At 23.4% G+C, this 15,123-nt stretch overlaps 1 protein-coding gene across 1 annotated transcript in view; it reads left to right on the top strand.

Moving 5' to 3' along the window:
* Nucleotides 1-4,603: 4,603 nt before the first annotated feature.
* Nucleotides 4,604-15,123, top strand: part of LOC129607158 (uncharacterized) — a 79,538-nt gene continuing 69,018 nt past the window's right edge. The window contains exon 1 of the mRNA XM_055517913.1: nt 4,604-6,298. Coding sequence (XP_055373888.1) covers nt 4,942-6,298 — 1,357 coding nt within the window. The 5' untranslated portion in view covers nt 4,604-4,941. The remainder of the gene's footprint in view (nt 6,299-15,123) is intronic.

Here is a 15,123-nt window from a genome sequence, read left to right as displayed (position 1 = left end):
ACATACTTTATGTATACATGCTTTTATTATTTCACTTTTATACATACATAAATGTATTTAGGTATCTAGGTATATGTATACCTATTTTTACTATAAATAAACTTTGCTATACTAGCGACTAATATTTCTATTTTAAATTGTTTAAGTATGTTTTCTTTATATATTTTTAATTATTAATATTAACATGTTTGTAAGTATGTAGTACGCAATGGCTTTCTTATTGTATAGAGCTGGATGTTTGTTGGGTATATTAAGCCGCAGGTATTAAAATATTATTATTTTTTTTTTTTTAGTTTTATTTTTCTACCGGTTTTTTTTTTTATTTGCTTTATATTAAAAGATATTCGCTCATGTGAAAGTTATACACTGTATATAAGTATATAGTTACATATTTGAAATATGTTATAAAGCAATTATTTTATAATATATATAAGATATAAATTGAGATTATACATACAAACATATGTGTAAGTTCAAAAATTATATGATTTAAATACATATCTCAAGTATCTAAATAGTTGTTGGATAATATGCGTTTTGATGAGAAGTTGTGTATATCCACCTAAGAAAAAAGATATCAATTTTTTTATAGATTAAAAACATACGTACAGATTTATCTACTTATTTTAAAAATTAGAATTATATAAAATAATTATTTAGTAGGAAATAATATGATTATGATAATTGTGACAGAACGGGTTAAATGAAAATATAAAAATTTATTAGATTAAACGCATGGTTTTGTAAAACAGCATACATTTCCCTATATGAAGGAAATCCATTATAAGTCTAGATTTATGCCACTTTTATCCCAAGAAATGAATACATCGGTATTTTGACATACATAATTCGTTTAACATCTAGAAATATTGCATATTTTTAGGTAAATTTTTAGATCAAAAATGGTTCTAGTAGTACAAAGATTCAATTGCAGTCGCGAGATCATATTTTTCTTAATTGAGACATTCTTGTCTTATGTATTGTCAAAGAAATAAATGCCTGAAAAATTGACATTTTTCAAAACTTAAAAGAGGATGGAAGTCATATTACAATTTATTATATGTATTAAAAAAAAAATGTATAATATTTTTTGATATTTCTAAAATAGCTTTAAAAAAATTTTGTAGACATCGGGACTGTCTATCGAGTTAAAATAATAATTGAGGTTAAGTTTTGTAACGAGCGGATCTAGGATTTAGGGAAAAATTTACGTTCATATAAGATATATATAAACGCAATTAGAGTTTTTTTAGAGACTGGTTTCGGCGTAATCAAAATAATAGTCATTCGATGCGTTAAATGACAGTAACTTTGTATTTGATAGTTGAAATTATCATATAGTTTTTAATTGTCTTTTGATTTTGGCGAACACAATTTAGACAAATTTATAATTTAAAAATCAAAGTGGTTTCGGAATTATTCACTACCTACTTATTATAACTGGAATATTTGCAACATCAAAGATGCAATTCTAGATTTCCCAATTCTTTTATATATAGCAATCAAATTGGTAAATTTTCTAATGATCATCGGTTATTTTTTTTTGTAGGACTTTTATTTTTACTTATCGCCTGCATTAAATTGTCATCTTTTTCAATCTTCCTGATAATAACATTAAAATATAGAATTGGTTCCACCTAAAATATTTTTTTTAAATTTGTTATTTTTGCATAATTGCGTAAAATGTTTTTTTTTAAATAATACTTACCAAGTACTATTGTCCGCGATATTTTCATCCACCATCATTGAATTTCAAATGCACTGTTAAAAACTAACCTCAAATAACACAAAAACAAAGATTTTGTTATAAAAGAGAGGTGCCGGTTTTAAAAATTATTGACTATCATTTTAACATACATACATATGTAGGTTATAATGGCAAACGATTGACGTGTGTCAGTTTGCAACATTGAACGATTTATAGCTGTCAAATGGCGAACATTTTGACTATGCTGAAAGTAGGAGATATATAGAATAAAATTTATTTCTTTTCCTTAATTTGCCTTATTATAATTATAATGGTATCAGTACTCAATTTAACGACAATTCATTTTCCAAAATTATATAAGTAAATATATGTTAAAGAACAAAATATTATATAAAATCAACAAATCTTTAATTTATAGAAAAAAAAAAAATTAAAAATATAAGGAATTCAATCTTGAGATGAACTTTTATAAATTTTTTCTAACTAAGTATATACTTTTTGTTGTTTTTTTTTTATTTATTTAGAATGATTTCTGTATTTCTTTTAAAAATCAATTCAAAAATAATAAATTAAAAAACGTGTTTTTGCCACACCCTAATAAATTAATAATTAAAATTATTGAAAGTTAATTTTAGCATTAATTTATTCAATATATTCAATAATATTGTATGTATCTATATAAACATATATATATATATACAATATAAAATATAAAATACAAAATATATGGTGTATAAATTGCGTATCGTTTTATAAAAAAAAAGTCCGATAAGATTAGAAAAAAAAAATGAAAATTAAAATTGTAAGTAAAAACAATAAAATGCGTGCTTTTTCTATTTAATTTGTATTTATAAATTCTAATCGAATGAAATTGTTTTATGATTTTACAATTTTAAATTATATGCTTTAAAATATCAAGATATTCTTGTATTATACACATATACTCTATAGCATATAACACATTTTGCAGATTATATAATATAGCTTACTCTGGTTAAATTGATTTTATTACCAATTTATCTGCAAAATTATAAATGTATCATGATCAGCTGAGGTCTAAGTTTAATTAACTGATATAAAAATCTTAAAAATTTATATTTTAAGTATAGGTACTTATTAAGAATTTTAAAAATAATTTAAAGTATAAAGATTATTAATTGAGTAGCTAAGCACTTATAAACACTGTTAATTAAAATATAGAAGAGCCTTATATTTAGGTCACATAATAACTTTCTTAAAATTAAAATTTTAATTATTCAAATTTAATGCAATTTTAATTATTCAATATAAATCAAAACAGATTACAATTGCATTCAAATTGAAAATTGTCTAACATCATAATTTGATTTATTCAGCAAGACAATATTAATTGATGCAGATTTAGTTAAATAAGATGTTGGATGCTTATTTAGGACGAGTTTTCCAAATATTAAATATAATTTTAATTTTAAAATGAGTGTATGTATGTATAACATACAATGTGTGTTATCACATTTTGAGACATAAATACATATACAAATATATATTATTTATAAAATCAAAATTTGTCTGTAATAACGGTAAACTTACAAATGTTTAAGTTGATTACTTAGTACTTGCATTCGGTTTTTGTAACACCAAAATTTTTTTCATAATTTTGCTTTTTTTTTCCTAATTATTTTCATATACTTTTCGAATATATATAACAAATATTAATTTCAATTTCAGTTTATGATTTAATTAAGGAAACAAGATAAAAAAACATTTATTAATTATAACATTTTAGTCGATTTATTTTTTTAAAAAGAAAAAAAATATATATATATTTTTAAAATTACTTAAATATTAAATTAATAAATTAACAAAATTTACCAAGTATATAAAAGAACTAAGAGTTTAAAATAAATATTTTGTGAAATCAAAATCGAGTTTCTAAATATCAAACACATATCATAAAAAAAAAAACAAAAATTTATTATAAAACTAATTTAAAAATTAGTGTATGTCAATGTAAATACACAAATATAAATATATATATACATATATTTGTTAATGTGAATTTTTAAAAGTATTTTATTACACACAAAAGAAGAAAAAGTGAAAAAAAAAACAACAAGAAACACGAAACCAACAGTGTGCAATTTCTTAATTTAAAAAAATAGAAAAAAAATTAATTTTTAATTTTAATTTCTATACCAAGTATATTTTAAATACGAATGCACAGATTTTAGTACATCATACTTACATAATATATAATAAATAAAAAAATTTGTTATATAACTAAAAATATATACATATAGATGCTTATATAATTAAAATTTAGTTTAACTAAAGTGCAATAAAAATTAAAAAAATTAAAAAATTTTTTTTAATGTTTCTTTTAATAAATTTTGTAAATGTTATGAATATTGTAGTTTTAATAATTCAGCAAAAAGAAAGAAGAAATCAAAAATGATATTTCTATAAAAAAAAAAGAAAATTTATTAAATAAATATTTTAAATTAAAAATTATTTAAATTCAATTAACAAACAAAAACAAAATAAAAAAAAAACATTTTTAAGTAAAAAAAAAACCATAAACCATAAAACAAGAATAAAATTTCATGTTTTATAATTATAACATGTTTGGTAATTCAATTGATAATTTTTTATTAATTTATTTGAAATCAAATCAAAATAAAAAATTCACCAAAAAAATTAATAATAATAAATTAACAAAAAAGAGAAAATATAAATTCCATTCAGAAAATTTATTAGAACAGTTTATTAATTTTAATAAAAATAAAAATAGTAGTAACATTTATTTTATAAAAATTATTAATAATAGAAGTAATAATAAATTTTATAGTAAAATTAATTTTAATAATAAAAAAAACAGTGATATAAATAATAAATTTTCTAATTTATATTATAGATCGAAAAATTTTTTACCAAACATTTAAGCAAAAAGAAAAAAAAGCTGAGCATCTAAAAATTAAAAAAAAATATATATATAAAAATAAATAAATAAATAGATAGAATAATTAAATATTAAATGCAATAATTATAAATAAAATCAAAATTAAATTAAAATATCAAACAAAAAAAAAATAATTAAATTATAATAATTAATTATTAAATAATTAATAATTATATAATTAAAAAACTGTTTATATAAAAAAAAAAATTTAAAATTCCTATAATTATTTTCGATTTAATCGATAATGAACAAACGACGATAACCTAGATGTTACCAATGCATTTTATGTACCCCCATGTTTTTTCAAAGCAACAAGAAGAAAAAACGATTATGGCGTGCACGCGTCAAACAACCAGCAACCACATTAATACAATTAGCAGCATCAGCACAACAAAATTTAGTAGTAACAACAATACCAGTATCATTGACAACTATAACAACAACAACAACAACAACATCAGCAACAACAACATCGATACCGAAAATATTAAGTGGTACAATATCGAACAATTTGATAATGAGTACGCATTATTCAAATTATCAAGAAGAAGAAGAAGAACAACAACAACAACAACAACAACAACCAAAACAAGAACAAATTCAACAACAACAATATCTACAAATGGATTTGATGACAAATACACAAATTTTAGACGAAACATCGTCAACATGTCCAATGATTTGTCAACAACAATCTTCAATGAATACAATAAACAATTTAATGAAATGTTCTGGGGATCGAAGCGATACATCATCAATGATCGATGGTCAAGAAAATTCTATAAGTGGTTATTATTACGAAAACTCAATCGAAAGTACCACAGATCAAGAAGAGGATCAAACAATGTCAATAACAGCATCACCAATATCAACACCATCAATAACAACAACATCATCATTAGTAAATTTAGTGAGAAAATCAGCATCGAAACGTCGATTAATAGCAACACCAATACAAAATACAGTAGGTTATACCCAAATGATCAGACAAAAATCATCGACGAAAGATATTTTAACTTATCATCAATCATTGAGAGGGACAAATCCAACAAAATCTTCAACAATACAATCAGTAAATACTGGTACATCGACGGTATGCGATTGGGTAAAAAATTGTTGTGGTGGAGGAAACAATTTTTCAACCGATTCAATAAATTCCAGCCAATTATACAACAACAACAATACAAACAGCAACAATTTCAACAAGCTATCGACTTATACACCAATATTATCACGAAAAAATTTAGATACAAAAATTCAAGAACAAATTCAACAGGACACAACAGACGAACAATTAAAGCAATTGTTTCAAGCATTATTAGGAAAAGTCAAAGAACCTCAGTTAACGACATTAGTACAAGCTGTAGATTCCTTACAAAAGAATTCATCAATTTATTGTACTTCAAATTGTTCAAATACCGGTATATTATCAACGACGCCGTCGGATTCTTTAGGACATCAGCCGGACTGTGTCCTTGTGCCGCGTGCGTTAATAATGGGAATCGAACCGAATGTTATTGCGTGTCGGATATGGCGTTGGCCGGATATAAGAAGTTCAAAGGAATTGAAAAGTATTGCATCGTGCTGCAACGAAAAAGATCCGATTTATGCATGTTGCAATCCAACACACTGGAGTCGATTATTAGTTCCAGGTAAGTTTTTAAATAGATCTTTTAGAAAATCAAAAATTATAAAAATTTGAAATGTCAAATAGTGTCTCATTCAGCAATAATTTCACAAAAGTTGTAAAAATCCCTAGACTTTATAAAATCTGTGCTTGAATAAAAAATCACAACAAATGGTATTCCGTTCGGAATATTGCACGACGATTGAGCAAAATATTTTTTGAGTCGTTCGTATTTTGAATATTCGGAATGAATAAATGAAAACGTCAAAATTTTTTGCACGTTCCGAAAGGAAAATTTGTAAAGCCAAAATACTTATAAGTGACAGTAATTGAATGACTAACGGGTTAATAGAGTTCGAGGCGAAACCGTCTTATTGAGGCCAAAAAGGAGAAATTATCGAAAAATCTAGTCTAATGTCAAAAACATCTGTTTAAAATGAAATGCTCAAACTACCTACATTCATGCGAGTTGATCGAGTTGATTATAATATGTTACTTAATTCTACTCAGAATATGCCTGTTTTTTTTGTTCTCTTCATATCTTATTTTATTGATTTTATTTTTTTTTATTTTAAAATGAATCACACACATATTTATATACAAATATATATATACTAATAAATATCTAATATTGCATATACATATATATAGGTAGCTGGCGTCAGAAATATTTTTAATATGTTCTATATATATTATAAAATATATCATATATATATCCATACATATGAAAATTTACACATACTCTTATTTTTGTACGAAATATTAAATTTATTCGTCATGTCAAGTTAACAATGAGCTTATTCGAAAAGTTTGCGATACAAATGTGTATGTACGTGCATATATATACATATGTATGTGCATATGTGGTTATAGTTATATTTGAAATATACTTGCTCTTTATAATTCGTATATAAAATAAATAAAATATTCAAGTAGCTCTAGAAACTAGCTCAAAATTTTTTCTTTTATATTTTATTATTTCGTTGTGCATGTTGTATGTAGGTATACTTTTGCTAATTCACACTTGTTAATTTTTAAATTACTTGAAATTTTTATAGTTGAGTTTGCATGTATGTATGTATGTACCTTCTAACTAATAATAAATGGTGGAATTATGAAATTTTCATTATGAAAGTTCAAGAATAAAATATTGTAAATGATATTATATTTTATGATTACTAGAAAAATTTGTATTACATGCGTGAATATTCAATAAATTTGAATTTTACATTTAACATAACATTATTTTAGAGAATTTTCGAATTCAATATTTTAAGGTGAGGGATTACTTTTGCAAATTGTTTATATTGTGTTAAAAAAGTTGTAAATTAAAGCACGGTATTAAAGAAAATAAGTCTCGAGAGGGCGCTTCTGTGAGTACTACTAAATTGGTTGAGATGCACAATTGATTTTCTTTTTATGTCCCAAAGTATTGTCTTGCGTATTGTACAATATAAATATAGGAATTGTAAGTACAGTGTAAACAGACATTAATTTACTCTAATAAATTACTAAATTTTGAATTTAAATATTGATTTAAAATATTTCAAAAATTTGTTCCGAATAAATCTATGGTTTGTAAGATAACATAATCCACTTTAATAATGTATATCAAGAATATATTTTTATAACAACCTTAGATCTTAATAATGTCTTGATAAATGTCTTAAGTCTTAAATAGGAAATTTGACATTTAAAGTGACAGACAAAATTAGAAAAGAGTTTTGTTTTGATATACAATATTTACGATATTTACAAATCCTAAAAATTCTCCGAAAATGCGTAAAAAGCTATAATAATTAAAAAAATTGAAAGTACAGGTAAAAATAATTTGTTTCTGTAAAAAATATTGTATCCTTGGCTCTGAAATTTCTGCCTTCTGACTTTCAGAGTATAAAATATTTAAATAAACTAATGAACAGACGGATATTATAGAATGAAGCTTCCAATATCTCCTAATAATCACGTCCTCCTGACATTTATAACAACAAAATGAATTTTTTTTTTATTAAAATTTACTTAAATTAATCCAAACTAAAATTAAAATAGTCGGTTATCAATATGAAGTGTAATCATCCAATTAACCTTAAATAGAAATTGACCTTTTTTTTTGATAGGCACTTCTAGTTATTCATTTAATTGTGCTTCTGCTCTTATTATCTTATCTACACAAATTATATTAATGACTAATAAATTATAATTTTTATATTAAATATTATATTTTATCAAATATAGGTTACTTTTTCTATATAAAAACTATAATAAGTTTATTATCAATTACTTATAAATTATTATTGTGTGCAATTATTTAATTATGTATGTATAAATGTTTTATAGTTGTATTACACATAAAATATTTCAATAAACTCAGGTACGTATGTGTTAATACCGATAATATTCCTGTGAAATTTAAAAATTTCAAATTTAATTTTAATAAAAAGGTAATTGTCGAATAATTGTGTGCGTATTTAAGTATATGGATCTCGTATATGTACATTTTATAATAAATATACGAGTACATCCATATACTTAAAATTTATGGCGCGAATAAATTTCTAATGAAAATTTTCAAAGAGGTGAAAGAAATAAATTGCGTTTCAAAAAAATCTATAATAATCAAGTAAAAAATGCGTTTCGGCTGATTTCATTTTGGACAGCAAACAATAGTGGCGCTAACAGTAATAGTTTCGACTTAAAAGATAAGTACCCCGAAAAAAATATAGCGATTTGAAATCGACCGTACAGCAGGTTCCTTTATAATTTTTTATTTCAGTATCTTATATAAAAACGTTTTGATTCCTGCCCTAAAAGTATGCATGTATGCAATGAAATATTTTAAACAATAAAAAAATCCATTTCAACATACTGACTCAATTTTAAGTACGGCTTTATTTGGCCCTTATCGTCGAACAGAGCCATAATAAACATTTGAACGCATTTCTATACTTCTCTCTATATATACCAAAAATTTAGCTGCTAGATGCTAGAAATTTAGCATACGAGAGAGTTTTTGGAGAAAGTTTTGATAATTGTAGGAAATTGTGTGTTTAATTTATTTGCTGTTCTCTCTTTTTTGATCATATCCAATACAGTAATGAGTGAGTCATAGTAAATAAATTAAGTTTTTTTCTACCAGTAAAAGAGAGTCAACTCTTAAGTTTTTGAAGTTTTTAAAAGTGTGTTTGAAATATTGAGATTGTTTCTTTCGGAAAGCTCTCATATTGTATTCTGTTTGACCTAATTTTCAGTTAACTGTCTATTTGTTATGTTAATTTAGTTTCTCATTATTAATAGTAATCATATGTATATACTTTTTTATTTTAAAATTGTATATAAGGTCATCTATTACCTAAAATTAAACCTAAGATTTTATTGATTGAAATAAGAGAAAATTTATTATTTTTGTTTTATCTTTCGTAACACAAAACAAAAACCAAAAATCAAAGTGTCTAAATCATCTTACCTATTATAAAACAAAAGTATAAATGTACAATCTATTCATTTTCGTATATGAGAAATAATTCTTGTAATGCGTAAATGTATTTGATATATCACTGTCTATATAATATTTGTGTGTGTTTGTTGAACACTTACATAATATGCTGCAAGGTATCCCTTCATACAGCTGTGTATTTTATCTTCAACATTGCTTATTGGCGCCTAGAATTGGACTTCTTTATATTGAACAAGTGAAATATTTATTGTGGCGCCTAAATTTAACGCATTTATACACAATATTTATCTATCTATCCACTCAATTTTTTTGATTCTATTATCGAAAAAAAAAACATAATAAAAAACAAAAAAAAAACTAAAATTAATATCATTTTTTCTTCTTATGCTCTGTATATGTGTATATGCATCCATGCATATTCAAAAAAATATGTGAACTTATGGATATACGAACGTTTGTGTATATGTACATATTTCAATGAATAAAACTCATTAAGTTGAGTTGATTTTAACACTGACGCCTATTCTCAAATAAAAAATTTTTTTAAATTTATAAATTTAGAGAAGAAAACAATAAAAAAACATAACATAAATAGTTGAAAATGGAAAATAGACATAATAATAATAAGAAATAAGAAAAACCGCCGTCAGTTGTCGCTCTAATGCTCTAATGCAATAAACATATATATATAAATACATATATGTATGCATAGGTCTATACATTGCTTTGAACACATTAAGCACTAACCATTAAGTACATAAAATATAAATTGGCGCCTTATTGCGTATTTTATATCTAAGAAGAGCATATTAGCATTAGAATAGTTGCTTTATTTTTAAAATATGGCCGCAGTAGATAAATTTAATACTCGTACAAATATGTTTATTGAATTTTATTTGCAAACTGAATTGCATTTACGCACAGCACTGCGTTTTTTTTTTTTTTATTTTTCTTAATGACATTTACATTCAATGCTTTCTACTTATTCATGAGCTCATGAGTACACATACGAATATATATACATACATATATGTATAAATATTGGATATGAGCGGAGAACCATAGTGTAACCATAAAATTTAAAACCACAAAATTGTAACTAATTTCTGTAATATATAAAAAAAAAAAATTTTTTTAGCTGACATAAATTTGAATATAAAAATTTATACTTAACGGATTTTGAGAAATTTTAGTTGTTCTCGTTATATTTTTCAAACAATTATTATATACTAACAATAGTACTTAATTATGTAAGCCAAAAATTTTTAGTATCTATTAAACTGGTATGTCAAAAGAACAAAACTGGTCAAAAACATGCCGGTATTCAAATTTTTTAAAACAGTAATGTGATGAGAATGTCCACATACATACTTACATATATAAAATTGTTAGGACATGACAATTCATAGGAATTTTTTGGTCTATATACTATACAACATTAAAAAGTAGCTACTGATTCTTTGTAAAGTAAAACAATTCCGACGCTATAATATATTATGTATAAGTAACTCTAATGAACCCGAGTCCATAAATCCTTAATTTTATTGATCAACCCAACGTTAAGAATAAGAGAAGTGTATTGAATATACTTATAATATAATCGTAATAACTAAATTTAAGATATAAGTATTAATTCGAATTAAGGACCAACTCTTCATTTAAGGTTAAAAACATTTAAGATTAAGATCATTCACGTTAATGTCATTTTATGCTAAAAATTCAAAAAAATAGTATCGTACATTCACAAACGCATCTTGGTACCTATATGTATGTATGTATGTATGTATTTTTTACAATTTTTACCCGAAACGAAATAAAATTTTTGTGCATATTGTGACAAACTAAAATATTTAATAAGTATTTCCTAAAACCTTGACAAAAATAACTTACCAAAATTCGCCAACTTTTTAGTATTTTGTTACATTTTTATTTATACGGGTAATATTTACATTTACCCTTATTTAAGTTAATCACACGTGATTTAGAGAAATTTTGTCATATAACCAATGTCAAATTTTTCTCAAGGAAAATTTTACAAATAAATTAATAAATTTTTTCAGCTCATGCTTTGGTATGTAATAAAAATAAATAGACAGGTAGATTGCATATTTTAAATTTAGAGAACCTTGCTAAATGCTCATTATTTGTTTTTATATTTTAATCTATCAATAATTCATAAACATTTTACAAAACAAGCACAACATATAAATTAATGAGACAAAAATTAGAAATTTTTTTTTTTAATTAATTTTGTAATTTCCTAAAATAAAATGTTAAACAATTTAATTTTCACACAAAATGTACATAAAATATAAGTATATAAGTACATTATTACGAGTATATTGATGACACATATTTTTCGTCTTACAAAATTAATATTTAAAAAAAAAAAATCAAGAAAAAAAAAGAATCTCACAAAAAATAAATAATATTGGCGCCATTCAATAGAGTGGCGCCTTACAATAAATATATTGTATGTGTGTATGTATATACCCTTGTTCAATACGAGTATTATTATTTCCTTGATTAAATATTATACTGTTATTTTAAATGATTATTATTAACATTTTAGAAAATAATATAATTTTCTTTTAATTGCCTTTAATAATCTTAATTAATATTTTTTTCATTAGCATATACACAGCTTTTTCTTCAATTTAAATAATAATTTACGTACATACACACTTATATAAGTAATGTGTTTTTCCATACTTTACCACATAATATACTACATACATACTTATTATAAAATAATGTATTGTGTTTGTATGTATGTATGTACGTACATTTGTAAGTATACTGATTAAATAAAATTAGTAAATCAATTTTGTCATGATTATGATCAGGTTTTCTTTTTTATTAATAAAACATTTTTTTTTATAAGGTAATCTTTGCAATATTAATCTGTTTTTGAATTTTATAAAATGGGGGAAATATTTTTGTTTTTATAAAATAATTGTGTAATTTTTATGATTGAATAAGATTAAATTATCACATAATTAACTTTCTTACATTAATTTGAATTTTCATCTGAACTTTTTATTAAAAACTTGCAATAAGAATTATAGGAAAATATGGTTTACTGCATACTCCGACCAGAGTATAAAACTATAAGTAAGAATGTGAATAAATGTAATAGATATAGAAGATCGGTATGTATGTATTTACTAGTGTACTTTCATTGACTTTCATTTTTCGACTAAAATCAAGAAATTCAGTCGAAAATCCCGAAAAATCGGAATATAAGAAAAAACAGCTGTATTTTCACAAGAACCAAATCATTTTTAATCTTTTTGAATTATCCCTGTTTATTTTTTAAGAAATTTTGACTAAGCTTTTCTAATATGCTATGTAAACTTTTGAAAAAATTAAAATTTTATTATAAGTCATATTACGGTGGTTATTTACCCTCATCTGTCGGTCACACATATTACTTGTATTTTTCGAATGAAAGATACTAAGTACAATTATTTGCCCTTTTTTGACGAACATTGTATTCTCCATAATTTAACTTCTAATACCGCCGGGCAGTAACATAAGTTTTGGGTGAGAAAAAAAGATAAAAAATCCAAAGATCACAATTACTGAGATTTAAAGAGTGTTTCTCTCATTATATTAAAATATGTATGTATGTAGATAAGGTTTAGTTATAATAGGAGATTTGAATGAGAATTGGTACCTAGATGACCTAAATTAAATTCATATCTAGACTAATTCTTCGACATCAATTATAAGACAAAAGAAAATAAGTACATTCATTCATACTTAAGTATATCTAATTTCTTTATAATACAAATTCGTACATCCGTGCGTTCACACTCAAAATATATAATTACTAGTTATCTTATTATGTAAGTGTAGACATTATTGTTATAGATATACTTAGGTAATCAACTAATCACATTTAATATACGCAATTACTTATTGTGTATACACTCTTCGTAAAATTCAACAGAACACTTAAATAAAATTTTTCTTAGAACACTTTGCAAATTGCTCATTGTACCTACTAATTATTAATTCAGATATTATTTTCAATGGAAAACTAAATTTTTGCTAAATCACATTTTTATTTGGAAAATTCAATAATAAATTTAAGTGATAAAACACACAAAAAAAAAAAATTGTGCGTATCTCTTTTAAAATTTAATCGTAAATTTTAAAAAAGTTTATAAATTATTTCTGTAATTACAAAAATTTCTAAATTATTTCAAAACAAAATTTTACCAAAAAAAAAAAAAAAATTAAGAATATCAAAATTTGTATTTGAAAGTAGAGAAGGAGCACTGACTGAGTAAAATAGAGGGGAAAACAATTCATATTATTCAGCAGTGATTAGTAATTTATTTAGTTAGTAAAGGTTATGAAAAACATAAAAAAAAACTTAAAATTGTTTGAAAAAATTTTAAAACAAGAAAAAAAAAACAGCCAAAAACGAAAATAAAAACTAAAGGAAAAAAAATAATTTAAATGAGAAAAGCGCACATAAAAATTGTTTGCGTGGATTTACGACTGGCGCCAGCCGCCAGGAAATAATCTCAAAAATCAAACAAAAACGAAATAATATAAAAAAAAAAATAAGCGAAATTAAAATAAAAATCGCGACAATATCACATTTTTTTTATTTCATTTTTTTATAATGTTTTTTTTTCTTGTTTTTTTTATTTTTTTAAATTTAAAAGTGTTGTTAACAATGAAAAAAAGGTTAATTCCACTAAGTATCATCGTAATGAAAATAAAAAAAAAATTATTTAGTACACAGAATAGAAATAAATGGAAAAGAGAGAGAGACGGCGAGAGAGAGAAAAATAATGAAAATTATAGAAAGTATGTATGTATGTAAGTATGTATGCATACCTATGTACATTTTATCTACATAAAGGTATTTAATATGTATATAGAGAAAATATTGAAAGAAATGTGAAACAAAATATAAAATTACCGGAGCAAAATGAATGAAATGAATACGAAATAAATCTAGATAGAGTTTCGAATGGAAAATATTATCAACAAGCCCGAGTCCATACCAATAGGTTTGTAAATAAGTACATTTTCATATTAACAATTTGAATTATTTTTTATAAATTAAATAAAAAATATAAATTCAATTTATGCAAATTTATTTTCTTATTTATCGTACTCTTATTGAACACATTCAGATATTAGAAGAAAATAATATTCAAATAAGAACTCATTCGTTAAGAATATTGGTCGATTTACGAATCTTATTGGTCAATCAATGGAACCTTATATAAGTGTCAAATAAAATTAAAAAAAATACTTTATGAATAGAATGACAACCAAGACGACACGTAATACAAGGAAATAAATGCGTTCAACCAAAATGAAAGTGTCAGAACATAGTATAATACGTTCGTTGATTAAAGTAGTGAGGA

The sequence above is a fragment of the Condylostylus longicornis genome, unplaced genomic scaffold, assembly GCF_029603195.1.
Source record: "Condylostylus longicornis isolate FDR11 unplaced genomic scaffold, ASM2960319v2 ptg000026l, whole genome shotgun sequence".
Lineage (NCBI taxonomy): Eukaryota > Metazoa > Arthropoda > Insecta > Diptera > Dolichopodidae > Condylostylus > Condylostylus longicornis.
The sequence above is the reverse complement of the archived record's forward strand: the minus strand, read 5'-3'. Positions and strand labels throughout refer to the sequence as shown.